Source organism: Arctopsyche grandis, chromosome 9 (genome assembly GCF_051622035.1).
Source record: "Arctopsyche grandis isolate Sample6627 chromosome 9, ASM5162203v2, whole genome shotgun sequence".
Taxonomy (NCBI): domain Eukaryota; kingdom Metazoa; phylum Arthropoda; class Insecta; order Trichoptera; family Hydropsychidae; genus Arctopsyche; species Arctopsyche grandis.
This window is the reverse complement of record NC_135363.1, coordinates 15559068-15581313: the sequence shown is the minus strand read 5'-3', so window position 1 is coordinate 15581313 and position 22246 is coordinate 15559068. Positions and strand designations below refer to the sequence as shown.

The window sequence follows — 22246 nt, the reverse complement described above, 5'->3', positions numbered from 1 at the left end:
ATGTATTAATATAAAAAAAAATACAAATATAATTGACAGAACAAATAAAACTCTTCTTCCAACTGTATTATGAGCACGTGATATTTGTCTCAATTCTTATTTTTACCATATCAATAGCTGCTGGCAAAACTAATGTCTTTCCTATTGTATGTGGTTTCTTACATTTTGCGATTGTGTAAGAAACTTTGTACGATGCTAGCAATGCATTTGATGGAACAAAAAAAAAATTCTTGAATGTTTGCTTCTGATTATCAAACTAATCTTATTTTCTATGGTGCTGTTTTAATTTACTTGGTTTCATACTATCTGCAGCCAAAACTTTCATAAAGAGCTAACACATTGATCTTTCCATGTCACCTACATATAGGTAATTCAGTGACTTGTATAATAAAAAAAAATACTGCAATGTTTGTAATTGGCCAGGAAGGCGCATTTGGGGTTACCTGTAAGGCCTTCCTGGTATATACATATGTAAAATAAATAAATAAATAAGTAATAGCACTTGTAGGGCCGGATTTACCTAAAGGCTAATAAGCTTCAGCTTAGGGCCTTAAGACCTAGAGGAGCCTTCACCCAAGCTGTATAAAATTAATAATAATTAAATTAATTTTACGATCAAAAATATGTACATAAATATGTAAAATATCGAACATTCGAACACTTTAACTGACTTAATACGTTGCTATTTTTGCACACTTTATACCTTTCTCGGAAAAAATAAGTATACAGACTCAATGCCGACAAGAGCTGTCTGTTGTACAACTAGGCAATATCATAAACTGCTCTCTGAAACCGAAACGTATTTGATGTTTGTTAAGATTTCTAATATTTTCGAACCCTGAAGTTATAATAATTAATGATGAAAAATACAGAATGATACATTAAGACGATCGAATACGAAATAATAATTAAAAAGCCGGCTATCACACCGAAAATAATATTTATTTTATATTAAAATATATTCTATTTAAGAAATAAATTTAGGGTAAAATCATTTATTCCTATATTTGATGCACTAGAATCAAATTTAATAAAAAGAGCTTCTGTTTATGATGTTAGCTATTATATAGTGAAATTATTTTCCTTTCTTGCCGATCTTGAATTATCAAAGGTAGAAATTAAACGAGGTGTTGAGTTGTTAATGCAAGCATACCCAGAAGATGTCAACCAAAATCTTAACGAAGAACTATTACATTCCTATACAAACGTGAGACAAACAAACCTCAACAAATTCCACTTTATAGCATACAGACTTGTATCAAATAATGTTCCAAGAAAATATTCAGGTGGCCTTCCCCAATGTGGAATCAATCTTGCAGCTATTTCTCAATTTAATAGCCATTAACTCTACTGAAGAAAGGTCATTTTCAAGACTTAAAAAATATCAAAAATGAATTAAGAAGCACAATGACCAGAAGAGGTTGTCTTCTATCAGTATTTCAATGTAAAAAAACTAAAAATAACTTATAGAAGATTTCAATGTAAAAAAATTAGAAAGAAATTCTTTTAATCTACTTTTTTGTTTTAAATGTATTATTTAGCCTTATATGGATTGAATCAGATCTTTTTATAAAATAACAATAAACATTTTATAAAAGATCCGCTTTTATAAAATAACAATAAACATAAAATTTAATATGATAATACATATGTATGTAGGTACATACCTATAATTTGATATTTTCTTTTTTGTGATTTTGTTTGAATTAAGTTCGATTTGGTTTAGTTTAAGTATGAATTAAATTTGGTTTAGTATATTGAATAAATTTAATTTAATTTGATAGAAAATATGATAATTTTGATTGTGTATTTATTTTTTGTCGTCAAATGATTTTTATTATTCAAATTTTGTTTTTTTTTTTTTTGTAAATATCGTGTTTGATTAATTGTTGTTATAATTGCCAGATATGGCATAAGTTAATTAATGCATAAATTTATCATAGATCACAATAATAATTAGAATATAAATTATACTAATCACGACATACATATTGCATTTACCATATTGAAATATTTTAGTATTGAAGTATTCTATTATTATCTGTCATGTGATTTAAAAAAATAAAAATGGGATGTGGAAGGACTTCGTAAGTGGAATAGCTCTCTTCATCTAAATCGGACCCTGAGCACGTGTTAATCCCATTGATAAACAAGATGAATCGTATTTTCTTGTCTTGATGTTTCTACTTCTTTGTTCCCTGTCATTTAAATTATGTGGGTTTCAGGAACATATTTTAATGTTATGTTTTAAAAGCATATATTATTTTATTATATTATGTTATGAACTAGCTTTTCGCGTCCCTTTGTACTGGTCTGCGCCTCCCAGTTTGGAAATCGCTGCCATAAAGTCAATATTAAGAAAAATGTTTTCTATATAAGCTTAATATGCAAAGATTTGTAACAGCTGTACTAATGAATAATTCATATGGATTATCGATCCACATGAATTACTCTTACTCAATGTAGCAGTTTGCTGTTACAATAAGGGTGAAATCATAGATCAAATTCAATTATCAAATTCCAACATATACAAATTAATGGATAAATATTTATTGAATGTTGCTGTGCTCACAAGTTGAACTATTCATTTTAATTAAGTCCCAATATGAATAGGCACTATGTCCCTAAAGGCAACGGGCCGCCACTGTTAATTTATAACATTGATCGTTGTTATAGTGTATAATAATGAGAGTGTGGATTCGTCGGCTCAGACGCAAAACACATGAACTTTGTAACGACAGATCATAGCTTCTGTGCAGGTAAGAATGTTTTACGATAATAAGCAGAGAGCTATTAGGTTCACTTATATAAAATTATATTGCTTTCGTGCTAAATACACTGTTCGATAAATGACGACTTTTTTTTGGTTCAGAGACAAGATATGACTTTTCTTATAGATCTATGCCCAGTGAACATGAATATGGTAATAAAAATGTTGATTGTCTCGAGATTCGGAGATATGTATGTATATGTGTTTTTTAAATCGCGCGATTTTTCTATATCTTGGTGTTGTTCGGTCGATGTCTAAAAATCTGTCAATTTTTTGTTCAAAATGAATATTGTAATCGATAGTCGGGTATTTTATCTTTCATTTTTAGTACTTTTCAGCTTTCAAATCTCTCTAAGTAGTCGTCCAGTTCAAATCAAAAGTCAAAAGTACGTATTTTCACTTGGGATTTTTTTCCACTGCTAATAATATTTTATATTGTGTATTTTCTATTGATACATGTTTATTGGGATAGTGTTCTGGCCACACTATTTTTTATTTTCGTTTAAAAGGGCTAATTGGAAGTTTGCTGAATTTTAAATCGGTAAAATTGCGAGCTAAAAATTCGCTACTATTATTTACTAGTATTTACACGAATCTGAATTGATTTAATAGGGATTATATGTTAAATTGTCTGTGTATGAGAATTAAATAAAATTCCACTTAGAAAAATCATATTTCGACTATTCTTGTGGATTAATAACAAAAATTCTATTGATAACTGGCTTACCTCGATAAAATAACCGAATCTATAAGAAAAGTCATATCTCAATCTCTGAACCATTTTTCGTGTCGAACAGTGATATCATTTTATATGATATGTATAGTTGATGTATGTATACTCATATTGTGAAATAATGTAAAAAATAGTTTTATTATTTTACAATTAAGATTGTAGAGTTTTTCGATGACAAACAAATTTTAAAAATTATCGTGAATTTTTTTATCTCATTTGGTTTGGATTTATATTTCTGAGGTTGTTTGGTTCTCGGTCGAATACGAGACCTTCTTCATATGTTTACCGAGTGCACGAGCGAGCGTTGCGAGTTTTGTGGATCACGTATGCAGGCGATCGAATGATAAATAGTTGATAAATGACTATGAAATATGTGTGTGTGTGTTGTTATAAGCATGTTTTCTTTTTATATTCGAAAATGATATACCGATGATGAACCCGATCCAGGTTTAGTGTCGGCGAGGATCGGGCCCTATTCATACGATCAGATTGAATGAATGCTTGATCACCTTTTGAAATGACGGACAACTCGCGTTTTGATGATAACATTAACGCCGACACTTTCTCTGATGGATGCATATACAAAGGATACTTTTTATTGCTGGGTATTTTTACGGATTTGACGGATCTAATTGTTGTGCATATGTGCATATGTATGTATGTGAGCTGTGTTTTCTATTCACATCCATCGAAACATTATTTTTCGGTAAATATCATTAAACGACTACATAATTATGGATATTATTAGCTATAGACTTTTAGAATCTACAATTTATAGTTAATTTATTAAGTACAGAAAGCTCCTATTCATTTATTTATTTTTCATCATTGTCCACTATTGGATAAAATCCTAATGCTAATTTTCATTCATTCTTGTTTTTTTATTATCTTTATCAAACCCGTTCTATTTTTCTTTAATTTTTGTATTTTACTGTGAACTATCAATTATAGAAAGTTAATTTCTTCCAAATTCAAACAATACATTATAGTTTTTTGTAAATTTTTCTATTGGAAATCCTATTTCTTTGTAAGAAAATTGATGAAATCATATCCATTATTTTTTTATCGATGAAACGAATTAACGATACTGGGTACGTATACATACATACGTATGTATGTATACGTACCCAATGACGTAACTAGAAATTTTGGTCCGTCATGCAAAAATTACATTTTAAATATGAAATAAAATAATTCTAAATACATATTTGTACATAATGAATATTCACGTAATACATAGACTAAATAAGAAAATAAATCATAAGCCCAGCCATTTTAAAATTTCCTCCTTCTTTTAACGGTTTTTTTAAGTTCTATTTTTGATACTCGTTTATGTTCAATGGTCAAAAATGCGAGATTATTTAGTCTTGGTTGTTCGATAGAGATATTTTGTAGTTTTTAATCATTTTTTACTTACTGAAAGATCTTTCAATACTCGCCTCTGTTATTGGTAGAGTAAAAAAAATAGCATTAACACAACATAAACTTATGAAAATTCACTTTCTAAGCCACTGTTCAACAAATTTAAATTGTATATGTTCTGTTTTAACTTTCGATATTTTTAGATTCATAATAATTATTTTTTCATATCGAGTGTTTAGAAATTTGGGCCCTTGTCAATCTGGGCCCTCATGCTTTGCATAACCCTGCTGTTAGGTAGTTACGCCACTGTAGGTACATATATATACATAGAATCTATGCAAATTTAATAAAAAACGTTTGTTAAAAGAAAGATTTGTTGAAACTATCTTACACTTTGATTAATATTGGGAATATAATCAAATGCGAATATTTTCTATGTATTTGATTTTAATTCCACGTACCCAACTATTTCTGTGTACATGAAACATCTAATACATAATTTCGAAAGAGACTTTGTATGTAAATATTGTTGGTTTGATAATGGTTGGGAACTTCGAAAACAAGTCAAAATTTCCATGACGACATGGGGACGGGGTACAGGGGGCGGCGGGGGTGAAAGACTTGGGGGCGCCGGGGGCGAAGGCCCGGGGGTCACCGCCAGATTCTGGTATAATACATATATAATCCAGCTTTTAATATATCATTTCCAAAGAGACTTTGTAAGTTTGTAACTATAGTTGGTTGGAAATCGAAAGCAAGTAAGATTGCTTGAATATATATTTTTTTCGATTCAAATAAATTTAATAAAAAACAATTGAATATTTACTATTAGATTCGCCATGTTTAAGCTGTTTATATTACAAATACTGAACGAAGCCGGGTAAAACAACTAGTAGACAATAATTTAAAAAAAAATCAACGCGTATGCACACTTCTTTACTTACAGATTATATACTACTATCATCATCTACAAATAAAATTCTATATAGCCACAAATTGAATAAGCATATATGTATGTATCAGTGGCGTGCGGTAAAATTCTCTCTCTTTTTGTCGTACAGCCTTACTTAATGTGCGCGAGCAGGATACAAGAGGAACAGGCTGTTCCTCTTGTATCCTACCCGTGCACATTGAGTAAGGCCCTGCGCTTTGCAAACGATTGCAAACCAAGCGGGCGCATGCTCATTTCGCTGCATGCTCATTTCATACTTTTGTCTCGGCTTTTGCCATTTTAAACTTGCCAGAAAGATCCAACTCAATTTTAAGAATTTCCAATCATCAATGTATGTACATCGAAATGCCATCTGCCCAAACCCCATGAATATCTAGTCTTTCGTACATGCTGAAATTCAATCGAAATGAGCATGCAGCCGGGTAGTTTGCAATCATTTGTAGCAAACCCAAAAAAGCCTGTGATTTTTTAAATAAATATACACACCAGTGGCGTGCGCTGAAACTCTCTCTCTTTTTGTCGTCGCACGCCACTGGTATGTATATTTATTTTAAAAATCACAGGCTTTTTTAAATAACCCCATCAGGTCTAATGTGGGTCACTCAGCCCCACACAAACAAATATACATAATAAGCACATTGGCTCAAGTATGCACTAGTATATTGTGAACTGCACCACAATACATACATACAATGTCGTTTTATTTATATACATTTTCCATAGTAGAGCACACGCGAGTCGTTCGAGCGGCAACGACACGCCATCGGGCTACCACCGTTATTATTATTGTTGGACATGCGAAGAGGCGGACGCCAAACACGAGCACCAAGGAGAGGGGAGGAGGTAGATCCAGAGAGCAGCCCCACCTCTCGAAGCCCAACAGACCAATGGTGAAACACCGTGGATTGGGCGTCCCCCGTCGAGCGGTCCTCCTGCCTGAAAAAGCAGTCCAATGCGGCCATCTTGCTCTGGCGTGATGATGTCAGGTCGCTAGAGTGGGACAGCGGTGGTAAGATGCTTCTCAACGTCGACGTCTTGCCAGTGGTATGCTGACCAGTGGTGATCGCCTCGGCGGGTGTGTTGGTGGCCGATACTCGCCAGTGACGTGTGATCTCTCAGACGGTCCGCAGCGTGGGTGCTGTCTTTGACGGACAACTCTTATCAATCCGTCTGTCTGTATTCAAGAGTGGTTTAAACTGTGATGGTGCTTTGGTGACGCTTTGGTGATCGGTCTACTGTTAGCCTCTCCTTCTTCTCCTTCATCTGTCGACAAATAATTCCACATGGCTGTGTCGGCGCTCAACATGACGCCGTACTTCACGGGATATCCCTTCCAAGGTAATTTAATGATTATTTTGTGCTTGTTTTAATCGTGCGGGGAGTGAGTGTACTGGGTGTGTTCTGCGAATGACGAAAATCTATAAAATTTTGTGCAATTTAATATATTTTTATCTTCCTGTCAACGTCTGCAAATGGTCCTTTTGATCTAATCACATGGAATGCCTGTTCTTTATTTATTTATTGGAATATCATATATATATTTAATATAAACAGGAAAAATAATTTGAAATATACATATGTATATTATTTTTGTATAAATTATTTGTACTCTTGATTTAATTCGGTCAAAATTTTGCACAATTGCCATTAATTAGTTCCTTTGGTCTGTGAAAAAAGTGTATGCAAAAGAATGGTTGCCGTGATTTGATACTCATTTTATTTTATTAATAATTTGATATGATATACAAATAATTTATCTTATTGGATTGTTTATAAAAAAGTTTAAATAATGTTTCATAAAAGCAAAAAATATATATGATACCTATCTACCTACCTTAGATTTTGATATGTGTTGTCAAGAATAAGTAGGGCAATAAATAATATGTATCTTAAATTTTTAGTTGTTGTGAAAAGTTTTTATAAAACTTATTATTTGTCTCTTATTTAAATTGAGCAAACGTTCAGTAAAATACTACGCATTTGAATGTTGACTAATTGTTAAATACATATATAGTTGGTACGGGAATTAATAAATAAAAATTATCCCTAATATTCTGATTTTATACATGAATTGCGCATCAAAATTAGGTGATTCTATTTTGTATTTCCATATTGTTAATATTCAAAGTGGCTTTTATAATACTATAGAAGAAAGTCAATATTATTTGAAAACAACTAAAGGAAGATATGAATTGTACATATTCGTGTGAATATTTTAAAAATATTATACCTGTTAACTGAAAATCGTAACGTTATTTTATTACATTCGATGTTATGGATTGTTTATATTTTAATGTTATTCTATTGATCCATATGTTATTAAAAAATAATATTAAATCATAATAAAAAATCAATATTTTTAATTGAATTTCTATTACATGGATACATACTTATCTGCGCTTAAATTTTTTTTATTGAAAGAAATTGATTTATTCCGTTTTATTTTGCCCAATTTTTGTACCGAATTTATCTAATATATTTCGAATTCTACAAGTTCATTACTCGAAGAAAATTTCTACCTGTGACGCTCTTTCAATTTCCGAATAATTTGAATAACGAGTTTTATTTTTTGCTCATTTTTACCAAAATCGTCCACTGTGTTTATCGAAAGGAACCGAAAGTCATAAATATTACAGATAATTTACAGCTACCAATATTCTCTCTCAGAACAAAAACCGTTTTTCCTACTAATTGCACGCTGTATAAACGTCAGCCGAAATATTTGTATTGAAGAAGAAACAGTCATATTTCATAGCATTCAAGCTATACCAACACACAGCAAAAAGTTTTACTCAGACGAGTATTTAAAACTTAGTAAGTAAAGAGAGTATTCCTTTGTCGCTATCGCACCTTTTGTAATAAAAGCATAAATCATATCGAAATAGTTATCTTAAATTATTGTTTTGAATTTACCTGTATTGTACAAGTTTGCCGTTTGGGTTTCATTTACACTCTTAAATATTTCAACTGCATTGAAATTCAAAGTATGTGCTTGAAAGGATCTCATATTTCAGTACATTCCAGTATTCAATCGGCCTTTTCGAATTAGTCGTACTTTAATCTCCCATTGATGTTAATTAACTCTCCCTAGGAAACGCAGGGCTGACATCCCAAAGTGAAAAGCACGCACTCTCCCAAATTACAATATATCTTTCTCTCTCTTTTTCATTCTCGGTGGCATATAAATCATATGAGAGACGTATAAATACGCACATTAAGTGTTGCCGGCCCCATACATTCCCATTTCGTTTATAACGAACACCCCACCCCGCCAACAACAACAACAGATGTCACTCTCTTTTGACGCCTCCGCCACACGGGGACCATTATGAGAGACGAAGAAAAAAAGCACCTCCTAAGAATGCCGACAAGGCACAGGTATATATTTATAGCCGTTTTTTTCCTCTCCTCTTCTTCCTCGCGTTTATAATACACTTGTATGTGTATGTTCGTACACCGCTAGATTTACCTATTACATTGGCTTTAACAGGCTTTTAATATCGCCCCATTGTGGCGAAGGCCGGTAAAACGGTCATCGGACCTCTTGAATCGATAATTTTGTATTATGACGTTATTACGTCCATTGGACAAGAAAACACGTGTCCGAGAACTATGGGCACACAAGAGTGCCGACTCTTCGATCACTCTCGTAATAGCGTGTTGAATGCGCTTCATAGTGATCGGTCTATATTTTATGATAAAACTCAGGATAAAATGGATTCATAATGGAAACAAACGATCCTCATCAAAACTTTGTTTTGAAAAATATTTTGAATATTTTTTCCGAAGGTACTTTCTTTTCGACATTGTTTGATGTTATTCATATATTACATAATTATTAGGTATATTTACACTGAAATATAACTAAATATGCAGAATGCACTATTAACTTGTTACATAAATAAATATAAATAACATAAGTGGGTTTCAATTGTATACAGCCGTTGAAGTCACCCATACATTTTCTAAAGGTGGATGGAGTTAGTTAAATATTGATATTATTTGCGTAATTCTTCAAGTACTTTTGGTTAATTACTCTTATATATGTAGTATATGTATGTATGTATATCACGACTAGTCAATATTTTAAATTGGCGTGCTAAGTTCTTGCTACTTTATGTTCATGTGATCGAATCTAAACTTGGTATGGTATTCTTATTTTTAAATAAAAAAAAGGCTAGGACATTGGACAAAATATATGGTTCTGCTAGTTCTGATGAAGTAAGAAAAATGTATTGAATCAGGTGAACAAATGTAGTTTAGAATAGGAGTGAATGGAGGCGTATTTTAGAAGCTTTTATCCAGTAATAATATTTAATATTCATATTAATATAATACCTTCCTATATGATATCACAATTTTTAGACACGTGTAAATTTAATTTATCATTTAAGGGGTTGTTTATCTATTAACAATACGTGGGACAATGAAAAAACCTTGTTTTTTGCACCTAATATTGAATTAGTTATTTTTATTGACAGTTGATATTAATGTTGAACTTCTCATTTAATAAACGTATGATTTAAAGGACGAAAAATGCATTTATATTTTTTTCCTCATAATTAATATGTTAAAACCTGAAATATTTTTGTAATAAATCGAACCAAAGTCGCCGTTGCGGCACCGACGTTGTTTCTTGACTTACGATTGTTTCAAAACTTTTATTTTCTCTCAACAGAATAAAATTCGAACGCGTACGCGTAAAATGGGCAAATTTAATTTATATTCGAACATTAATAAAATCGAAACGAAATCGGCGCGGTTCAAAGAGCGAGAGACAGAGACTCGGAGCCTTTTTTACGAGTGTCTTTTTAGTCGGGGCCCCTGAGGTAATCCTCGGAGGCTTAAGTCAAAGCTCGCGACGTTCGGCACCTTGATGTGGCATCTGAGTTGAAATATCCTCGGAGATGATTGAGGTTGTGAGGGGGATCCCCTCACAGCCCAGATTAGCCCTTGTTGGTTGGACACGAAGAGGATAATAAAACGTTGTATACGCCGAACGACGATTTCAGATGAGGAACACGAGATAAAGACGCCATCGCGAATCGATCCACCATAACGGTTACACATTTGAGGTCATTTGCGAAAATTTCATACGACCGATAAGCATCTCGTGTTGACTGTACTTACACAAAGTTGTCGCGATATTTTTTTCAAAAATAATACTCATATAAATCGATTCTCATACTTGAAAGGCTCGTTTTCTGTGCCGCTTCGAGAGAAGCACCATCATTATCATATCACTTGATAACATTTATTATAGTCGTAAAATTAATTTGAATATATAATTTACGATCGCACTGTTTTATGCTAAGCATATGGAGCGATGAAACGTCTCATTGTCTCGAACTTGTTAATGCGTAGATTACCATCGCCCATTAAGTTACAATTACTTTAAAAATAATACGCCTTCAAGTTTTTCATTATGAAGACAGCACTATCTAAATTTAACACGTGGTGAAATATTCCATGTATAATGAATTTTTTGCAATACGTTTGGATAAAAGTGAAAAAACAACGTTTAATTATTTATATATTATTTAATTTCTCTTTCTCAAACTTCGTGTGCATATATGTAATTATAAAATCATATGAATATTTTGTCAAAAATTAACTTAAAATTTGTAAATGTTAGTAGTCATCAATTTCTGCGAATACGTATGTACTGTACATATATAAAAGCTCTTCATGGGGTGAACTTCTGTTGAGCTTCCACAGTCAATTTGTGAGGGTTTTTCGTAAACAATCAATCAATACACATAAAAGCGATTTGTTTTACGTGACACTTCTGAGCAACCGAAACCCTTGTCATTATTAATGAATCCTTCTATAATTATCAACAGATTTAACGATTTCTTGAGACCAGATCACACCATTTTTAGATATAAAATCAAGCCGAAAGCTAAGAATCGTTTAATGGTGTGATGTCAATCAATACAGACCGCACAATAAAATGCCAAATTACTGTTTTCTCTGTCTGAATTGAATCTATCTACCATGTAGCTTGGGTATGAAGATGCACCCTTACAGCTATTTTCGCACGCAACCAAGGGCGAATTGGTCAATTTATCAAGGTGGCGATCCATCTTCTCCCTGCGGGTAGCCCAAATCGTCCTTTGACGATTGCCGAACCGAAATCAATAAAAGGACTTCCTGCGTAGCTGTTGAAATGTGCTAAGCGCCACTTTTTTCACCATTAATTTATTGGTGCAATACATTCATATGATATATAGAGACGTACATAATGTTTCAAATATACCTACATACATATGTAAATGTACCTTCATACGTACATTGGTTAAAAATTAATGATTTTTTTTTGTATTTCTTATATGATACGTATTAGCGTGAGTACTCATTCGTAAAAATCATACAACGTTAGCCGACACGAGATTGACAAGCGCACTCGTATAACCTGCTACTTGTCGCCGCAACTTTAAATCGAAAATCAGATGAATTAAATGCTCGAAGCGTTTCCACTTTATGTATCGAACTTTCGTTGTGTTCTTCTGTGCCATTAGGTGTGATAATCGACTCACCCACCTCTAAATATTTCAATACAAATCATCGCTTTTTTTTAGTGTGTTCACAAAGGAATCCTCCTCTATATGTGCCTGTGTTGAAAAAATCGGCCGTATCATCACATTCTTGTGTTGACGCTTTGAAAAAAATATAATATGTTGCCGGTCAGGTCAACGCATTAAATACCGACATATGATACCTAATAATTAGTGTTTTTCCACGTTCGAATACTTTCGAACTCGATTTTCGAACGGATATAATGAAAATTGATTACTCATTTATTCATTTTTGTTCGGAAAGTTCCTTCAGAATTTTAACTCGTCTGCAACCTTTCTAATTTTTTTAAAAGTATGTACTTAAGTAAATACTTAATTAATAATGTTAAATAAAAAATGATTGAGCTGCAATGTTCCCGGCCAATTTGGATATATTAGATGCCGCAGTTTGTTCTTTTCTCTTGTGGCACATACCAATTTGATTTGATTTTTAAATGCTTTTTATTATTACTAAATTATGTTCACAATACATCTTATATCTATTTTATAATAGCTACTAATCAACTGATCATTTTCTATTTTACAATTTTAATTTAATTTTGTTAGTAATCATAGCATTATATAATATTATTAATACTAATGTTAATGTACAGCATAATAGGAAAAATAGCTCAAAAACCTATCTATAATTCTTATAAATGCTCATAATACATCTAATACACAATATTAATTAAAGACTCTCTAAAGTCGATGATCTAAAGCAGATTATGTTTAGGTAATCTGTGTTTATACCTTTGTAGACATTTTGTTGTAATCTTTACAATGAGATTTTGTATAAAGCTTTTGTAAGTTATAAAAATTTATTGATTTCTAATATATTTAATTACCAAAAATTAGTTGCTATAAAGTGTTGGAACGTGAATTAAATATTCAAATGTTATAAAATTTTTCACTAATTTAAACTCATTTGAGTTGCTTGAAATTTGAATTGAAAATAAAAATAAATGAACTGAAAAAATTGCATGCTTTGATCGTCAAACCTTATTATCATATTCGTGCTCTGCGTATGAAATTTTCGTATGTAATTTTTTTTTAAGAATAGAACATCTAATTTGCATAGGTTAATTTAAAAAAAATCTGTACACCTAGCCCGTCATAAATAACTGAAGATATTTTCGAAAACTGCCAGGTCATAAATTAATTATAATATTTATTGGACATCGTACAGAACTGTCACTTACGAGTGTACGTACATATGTATTATGCTTGTGACGTAATTAGCGTCGTGTCTAGTGGGTGCTCACCCGAGGGGATGGATGAAAGCAATTAGTGACGGGGATGGACCGGGTATCCCGAGGAATGTGTGGGACGGAGCGAAAGGAGAAAGAAAAATAATATTAAATGAAATACAAATGCGCCTCGTGTGTTGTAGATGTGAGGCGTTCGATAGCCTACCAGCGATATCGGTATCCGCGCTGAGATTTGTCTGAGATTGCGATGAAAACGGGAATTAGTGGCAACACATAATGCATGATGCATGGCCGCTGGGCGGGCACATCAAAAGGTGCCGCCGACCACGGTGGTCAAACAAAACCAAATAGCCAACACATCGACGTTTCTGATCGAAATTTAGATCCTCGTAAGAAGTTCTAATAAAATTATCAAAGGTTAAACGTAAAGCTAGCTTAAGATTTCTACAATTACTACAAAATACCGGAGTTGTTGATTTATAAATATTCATTTAGTTTCTCATGCATTTTCTTTATTAACATCACAAGCCACAGTGTAGCTCACTTATTAAGCAATTTTTTTTATCGTGGGTTCAAATCCCCGTCGAAATCGAAAATTTTATCCGATTTTCTCGATGATATGCAATTGTATGGAGTATGCCACACAGAGCAATTCACCGGTTGCTCAAGTCGTAAAGTCCCGACCAACAAGATCGGTTGCCGGCGTTCGGTCTGGTCACGGTGATTTTATTGCTTGAGTGACTAGCGCGATCCCTCAAACTGTATAGCGTTCTATTGAGGGGTGCCAAATTCGGCGATTAGTTGGCGGCGACTACATAGCGAAAAAAATATGAACACGTGTGACTGTATCGTCACGTATTGAATACTCTTATATTAGTGAGCGGATTCTTGGTCGCTTCTGGTTGCCCGATTTGGGTAACCATGAGCAACTACGCTTGGGTAACAAAGTCCCCCGATGTGGCCCGGCTCTTAGAGCAAAGTCACACCGGGTGACTTGAGGGCAACTCTGTGAGTGACTTGTATTATTATTCCGTGTGCCTTTGTCAGATTATTTTTTTAAATTATGCAAAATAAATTTTGAAGTTATTGTCGACTAATAAATATTGATGTTAAGGTCGAATGAATAAGATGAAAAATTTGTCCGTAAAATGTGACATTTAGGTACATGCGTGAAATGTTAATTTGTTTCCGATTGATTATTGTACGTGTGTGAGTAATTAATTAATTGATGTTGGTTTTTAATTTAAAAATTCGACATTTGGTATGTTTAAACTCGGTGGAGTAATTAATTATGAAACAAAATACACGAAAACATCCATGTTGTTTCCAAGCTCAATGGTTGCGTTTATGCTCGCCACCAAGAGGTTCCCGGGTTGAAGCTTTCGGTTGATCTCGATTGAAAAGAATTTATTAGGAAGTATTTCTGTAGTACTACTGGTCAGACCAAATATTTGCGAAGTCGTGTGACTCCAAGTCGATCGTTTATTATCAGAATTTGCGAATTTTATCTGATCATTGTTGAAACGGTTCCTTAAAATTGGCAAAAAAAATCATCTTACCTGCTATCACAAATCTTCTGTATTTAATGTATATACAATATATAAAAAAATATGTACAAATCTAAATCCATAGATGTCTCAATGGATTAATTAATTGTTAATTTCGTGTTCTCCAGCCTCTCGAAATACCGTGATTTATGTAATAAAAGTGCTGCATTGTTTGAAATTAGAGAAAATTAGCAAACTCTGATAGGAAACGATCGACCCGGAGTCACAAATATCCAGGTCTGACCAGCAGCACTACAGATATACAGATATAAAAATTATTTTCAATCGAGGTCAGCTCCTGGGATCGAACCCGGCGCCTCTCAGTGTTAGGCAGAAGCTTAACGGCTGAGCTATGCTGCTGACTTAATAAAATAAAATAATGTGTCGCATATCATGTATCTAAAAGCATTACATAAAATAATTGGGTTATTATATATGGATATATATGTACATATAACAATTGGGTGACCGTCACCGCACCGAATGTTAAAAAATCGAAAATGTTCGTTTACCATGAATACATATGAAAAACGGTTAGTATATATTATATAACAGTGGCGTGCGGTAAAACTCTCTCTGCCCCCCGTCGTATATCCTCACTTAATTTGCGCGAGCAGGATACAAGAGGAACAGGATTTTTCTCCCATATCCTGCGCGCGCACATTAAACAAGGCTGTATGACAAAAAGAGAGATAATTTCACCGCATGCCACTGATATGTTATATATACATAGTACCGTTTACCATGCAACCTTTTTTTTTGATCTTTCGATTTTCGATCTTTGCCTTCCGATATTTGCTTTTTCGATCTTTTGACTTTCGGTGCCCATAATAATTGTGTTTTGAAGAGGAAAAAATGTCGTGGCGAAAAAGTGATGTACCAAATCGGTTCAGATTATTGATAAAAAAATAGCTTAGTATTTTTATTTGAATTTGAAGCGATATAAGACGTGTTTTGACGATTCGTACTTGGCTCATTTTGCGCGAAGAGTCTCCCCGCGGACTATAGTGGACGTTCGAGTTGACGAAGAGGCCCGAGACTTGGTGAAGAAAAGACGAGAGACTTTTCATTGCCTTTAAACGCCGACAGACGCCCACCTGTGCGGCCTGTCGACAGACAGAGACGCACACATACCGCAGAAGACACGTGCGAAAGGGACAATCGCCAGAGCCGTGCGTCGCATAATGGTAAGTATCCACCGAGGCACCAGGGCGGCACGCTCTTCCACCGCGCACATTCCAATCGCTAGCTCACAGCACCATCTCCGCGGTGGATACTCGACGTTGTACGGTTACAGAGCCAATTATCGACATTTTCGCGATCGCGGCCTATCAATCAGCCGAGCCGGCCGGATAATGCCTAATTAGCCGAATTGAAATAGCCGACAAAACGGCACGTAATGACATAACGACCTACGACGGCTTTTTAACCCCGCTATGACCGTCGGAGATAATTGTTTCAGCCGTCCATCTATTCGAAATGGTAGTTCCAGGAGAACTGGCTAATATACATACATACATATATGTAGTATTACACTGACCTATCCGTTTCAATTTTGCAGTTAGACAGATTCGAAAAAGGGTCTGGAATAAATCACGCAGTCGCGGCCGGCTTTGGCAATTTGAAAATTTTATGGTTTTCGGTTCAACTAATTAACTTATTTATGGTCTTGTCGGGCATCACCTCTAGGAAGCTCTTCAAAACAACACACCTGGCATATTTTATAGTTTAATTTTTTTTCATTCGAATTTTTAGCCTACCAGACAACTTGGCACCTAATATTCTTTCCATTTACATACGTATACATGTATACATACACTCGTATATCTTGAATACTTTCACAACCTTCCATTTTTATTATAGAATTAATAGCTTATTCGTATGTAAAATAATTCAATTTTTTATAGAGGTTGCAAAAACGTACATGTATAATTATTTTTCTACATGTTGGTATTAGATGTTGTATTACGACGAGTTTTTTTTTTAATTCTATTTAGTATTATTTAATTACATGATATGTAACTTGTAATTTTATGCACGTAATTACATATTAAGTTGTATGTATTGAATTTTGCTTGCCGAATTACACACGCGTAATACTTACAATCGAACGAAATCAATTTTTGATTACGCGTATCATACTTTCTAGTTGCTCCAGGTGTATGAGATTCACTTTTTGGCTATGGATTAATCTAAATTGTATATGAATTTATTTACTTAAATTTTGTTGGCGATTATTTTAATTGTACCAAATTTTCGACGCCTATTAAAGAGGCCGATAATTGTGAGAACTCAATCGAATTTTTCATAGAGCACACGGAGCAATCATTCAGGACGTGTTTCACACTTAAAATTTGAGTACTTCCAGGTATGCTATTTTTTTTCGCAATGTTAAGTTAATTATAGTATGCTGATCGTTCGTTTGTGATCGATGCCGACTGATTGTTCGAATATGTATATCTCTCGGTTTTTTAATGGCAAACCGCACTTTTATCCGCCTTTTAACCCCTCCCCTCCTCCCCATCGAAGTATCGGAACTATTGATCAGCTAATGATCCCGATTCACATAATTCCACGATGATTCCGGCATATCGGTAGTAATGGTCATCAGCCGGCGGGGGCCTTACCATTATTACACGGTGGCTTGAAATTATTACCCAAAGGCCCGACCGGCCTTTACCACCCGCCTGTCTCACACGTATGCGGTAGATAAATAATGATGATATTAGACTGAATGAAAATTAGTCTCTGTAGAGAAAAAAATGCCTTCGTTAGTGTGCACATTCGTGAAATTTATATAACGATAAATATTGGCCTGGAATCTGTGCGACGTTTAGTCAAACTTATAAATTTGCTTAATCTTCAATGACTGTTGAAACATTTGATCGTCAAAATATGTTATCTTTGTCAACGCCGTAATATTATTAGTGAAGTGAAAGGATTGTTAAAAGATTGATATTTGTCGATGAATGAATTAGTATTAATAATTAAATAATTTAGAACTTTTCTAACTCCCTGTAGGCATGTAAATTTATTTCCATAATCGATGCAAATTGCTCTATATTGACCGCACTCATCATAAATCTATTTTTTTTGTATCTCATTTTAATATTCATGGTTGTAAATTACACCTAAAATACTTACTTTTGATTTTTAACAAAACAACTATGTATGTATGTATATGGATTGTTGGCTATTCAATCCGATCGGGATTTTTTTCCGTCAATATTGACGCTTTTTATTAAATTATTTTTAATATGTAACCGCAAACGGGAAAGTAATTACTGCGCAAAATATTCCATTTAAACCAGTCTTTCCACTCTCGAAACAATCAATTATCTTGCCCTCATACATATAACTCAAATGGTTATTTTTTATTTATTTTTTAAATTTAATTCAATATACGCTCGTTTCAATTTCAATAAAGCGTACCTACCTATTCATAATATATTGATCGATTTTTCGTTGAAGCAATTATGTACAAATTCACAGTTTTTTATGAGAAATATCAATATTCGATTTATTCGATGTTCAAAGAACATTTTACATGTTTATTAGTACATACGATAAACGTGTAGTCATCTCGCGAGCATCGCCTTGGGCCGCTGACTAAGCTTCTCATCTCATATTACCTACCGATTTGCATATAATAGTCCTTTTTTTATTTGTGAATTTTTCTTTTTTAAAACTATTAAATTTACTCAAGTATTAATTTGTCGGCTTTTAAGGTAGGTGGCTGACGGTGTCGATAACACGGCTATAAAGTGTGTCCAACATGTCTGCAACAACAGCTGTTGGTAGACCCATTTTGATTTTCTTCATTATAATAATGAGGAGGCAGACAAGAGGTCCATGGTAGAGAAGCCACACAGCATACCAATGAATGAATTTTTTCGGGTTCAGTACTCACCTTTCGAAAGAATGGACTATGCCAAAAAAAAATCAAGTTACCCCTCTCTGACCTGCTCTTATTTGATTCATGATATTTTAATGATCGAAAAAAATGTTAATTCACTCCTTTTGTTGTTGTAGAAAATTGGTAGATTGCTCTATCGATCGAACTCACCTACATATGTATATAATGTGTTTAAAACCGGTCTATGTAAATTTTTCGTTTTCAGTTTATTAAAAATTTCTTTACCGAAACAATGGATACGTCTACATATCTATTTGTATTGAATTTTTGCGTTATTTTAATATCAAATCACTTCGACAATATATATTGTATAATATTTTGGTTGCATATACATTTTTTTAATCCAAATCTTCTGCAGTTCATGTACATATGTATGTATGTAGGTACATTTATCCATTTTTAAATTTTCCATAAATTCAGTCCAAGTTTTATGATAGACGCTTATTTTTTACAAAAAAACTCACAATTAAATTTGTTCAATCTCTTTCGTTTTATAGCTTATTACTTTACTCAAACGCAAATCAAGTCATGAAAATATTTTCTCTTGGCTTATTTATTTATCTATTGAATTTCTGCGTTTGGTTCACTTTTGCACATAACGTGCCAATACCACACATCTCAATAAATATTTTATTATACATTCCAAACGGCCGACAATTCCGATACCTTATCGACTTTAACCGTAAATTATAATTGCATACAAGTATAAAATATGCATATTTTTTATTATTATTAATATAATACATACTTATTTCGCAGCTCGGGCACATGTTTGTGTATTAGTTTTAATTTTTTTTTCTCTATCGATAAAGTGTATATATAATAATATCATTGCGACTTTTATCGCGAATAATAAACGCGGATTTAATGCGTTCGGAGGGAATTCTATTCGAATGGTGTACCCCACTCGGGAGGGGAGGGGAAAAATTTACTCAGTTTATACGACCGATTTTATGGCACAACAACAGACCGATTCAATTATAAAACGTGCACCTGATATATATTTCGGAATCGTTTTGCGCTCTAGTGCCAACGTACACGCACGTACACTAGTCAATATTTTTTCTTTTCATAATAATAATATAATATAACCCCTGATAATACAATATATATTGCATTTTTATCGTCTGTGTACATGTATTAATTTTTCGATTTTATTTTGCAAATCGCTCTCAGAACTCGAGTACTGGGGACGCGAGGGTGTCAACGTGCGACGCGATACTATGGCCGTCCAACCAGACGCTTTCTATACTTACGTCGATGGTAAATATTTCACTTTTTATCTTATAATAATGTAATCATCATCATCACACACATGAATTTATTGTTTTCTCACTCATTCTCGCCGGCATATCTAGAGCGATGCCTTAATGACCAATTGATCGAGAGCGTATTCGCAATTCGATCGACTCATCTCGATGATTCGACTCGACTATTATTATACCAGACTATTTTACGATTTTCATGTGTATATACATATATATGTATGTATATCCTAGAGTATATGAGCGATTAATTCGTTCATTATTTAAATTTTTTATGTAATTTTTGTCCGTCAACAATGAGGAAATCTCGAATGCGAAAGTAGTCCCAATGATCGGTCGTCGTGTTCTATTAATAATTTAATATTAATTTGAATTTTATATATGTTTTATTAATGTGTATGTGTGTGGATATAATAATGCTCGTACACACCCTTCGACGCCTATTCGTTTCGTCATTGTTATGCTAATTTGTAGTTATACAAGAGAGTTATCATATTAATGGTACTACTCATTTGATTGTATGGCGAAATTGATGATGTGTTGACGGTGTGTGGCTCAGTTGGGCTACGCAGTATCGATTCAAATAATATATTTAATGTTATAAACTACGAAATATAATATTTATACATTTTTTAAATGCGTAGTAATATTTCACTTAAAAAATTTTGCTAATGTGATATGTATATAATATGTAGATTCGAATAAAGGCGTACCGTTTTCCTATCAAGTTAATTTCAACGAGATCAAAACCTTCTGTTAAAAAAATTATTTAATTCAAAGCATAGATCAGTAGCTATAGCAGCAGCATATTTCAGTGGCTAGAATGTAATGCTTTCAAACCGAGTGGTCACGGGTTCAATCCCTGCCTGGTTCTGCTGGCCAGACCTTGGATGTGTGACTCCTATGTCGATCGTTTCCTATCAGAGTTTGCCAATTTATATGATTTTCATTGAACAAATTAACAACCTATTTCACGTAATCTTCGAGCTTTCAACAATTTGAATATAAATATGCAAAAGTTTTTGTCATATTTATCAATAGATGTCTCTATGACAAGCTGTAAAAAATACTCTATAATTTGTTTATATTGGGGTTTACCTGTTAGGCCTTCCTAGTATATATGTATGAATGTATATGTATGTATAAAATGAGTGTTGGGTAGTTGGGCTAACATAGATAAATATATGGAAGGAGATGGATAAATGTAGCTCAGAATACGAAAGAGTGGCAATGCAATACAAAATGATATCTTATAAAATTGTATAGTATTGTAGTTACATGTTTATACATATACGTTTGTAGATGAAATGTAATTTATATATTTGATTAAGTATGTATATGCTTCTAAACTTATCACTTCCTAGGATTCACCGTGCTAAAGTATTAGATCACACTGATATAGTATGTTGGGTAATATTAAATTAGGTAGATATATAGGTACGACCGGATGACTTTATGGTGAATATCAGATCAGACATTGTACATAGTAGATATAATATTAATGTGTATGAGGATACGGTGAGTTATTCAACCGGTATGCAACACATGGCCGGGTTAATTGTCGACTGATAAATTATTCAACAAATTAGATTTGCAAGTCAGGTGCTCTCTCGTGTGTGCACCAGCTTGCCGATGTGCGATCACAACGATAATACAACACTGAAGAAATGTTATGGAGCATATATGTATATATGTATGTATCTACATATATTATAGCATCTCGATATGTATGAACAGTATGTATGTATGTACTCTGGAAAATTATTTATGAACGTCGTACACGCTACACGCCACTTTGTACTTTGTAATTTTTCCCATGAGCTTATCTCGCTAATATCGTGTAATTTCATCGCGGTACGAACTCGCGCACATACAGCCTCCTCTCAACCCTTAAACGATTACGAACGTATAAATTTGTCCATGAATATTCATC

The 22246-nt window shown here is 33.3% G+C and overlaps 1 protein-coding gene across 6 annotated transcripts in view; it reads left to right on the top strand.

The window, feature by feature from the left end:
• The first annotated feature begins 6857 nt into the window (after positions 1 to 6857).
• gsb (paired box protein gooseberry) overlaps positions 6858 to 22246 on the top strand; it is a 37599-nt gene continuing 22210 nt past the window's right edge. For 3 of the 6 annotated variants that reach the window (XM_077437571.1, XM_077437575.1, XM_077437570.1), the window contains exons 1-2: positions 6858 to 7155; positions 20225 to 20311. In XM_077437571.1, the coding sequence (XP_077293697.1) occupies positions 7101 to 7155; positions 20225 to 20311 (142 nt within the window). In that variant the 5' untranslated portion in view covers positions 6858 to 7100. The remainder of the gene's footprint in view (positions 7156 to 20224; positions 20312 to 22246) is intronic. The other 3 variants (XM_077437572.1, XM_077437574.1, XM_077437576.1) reach the window with 3 other exon arrangements.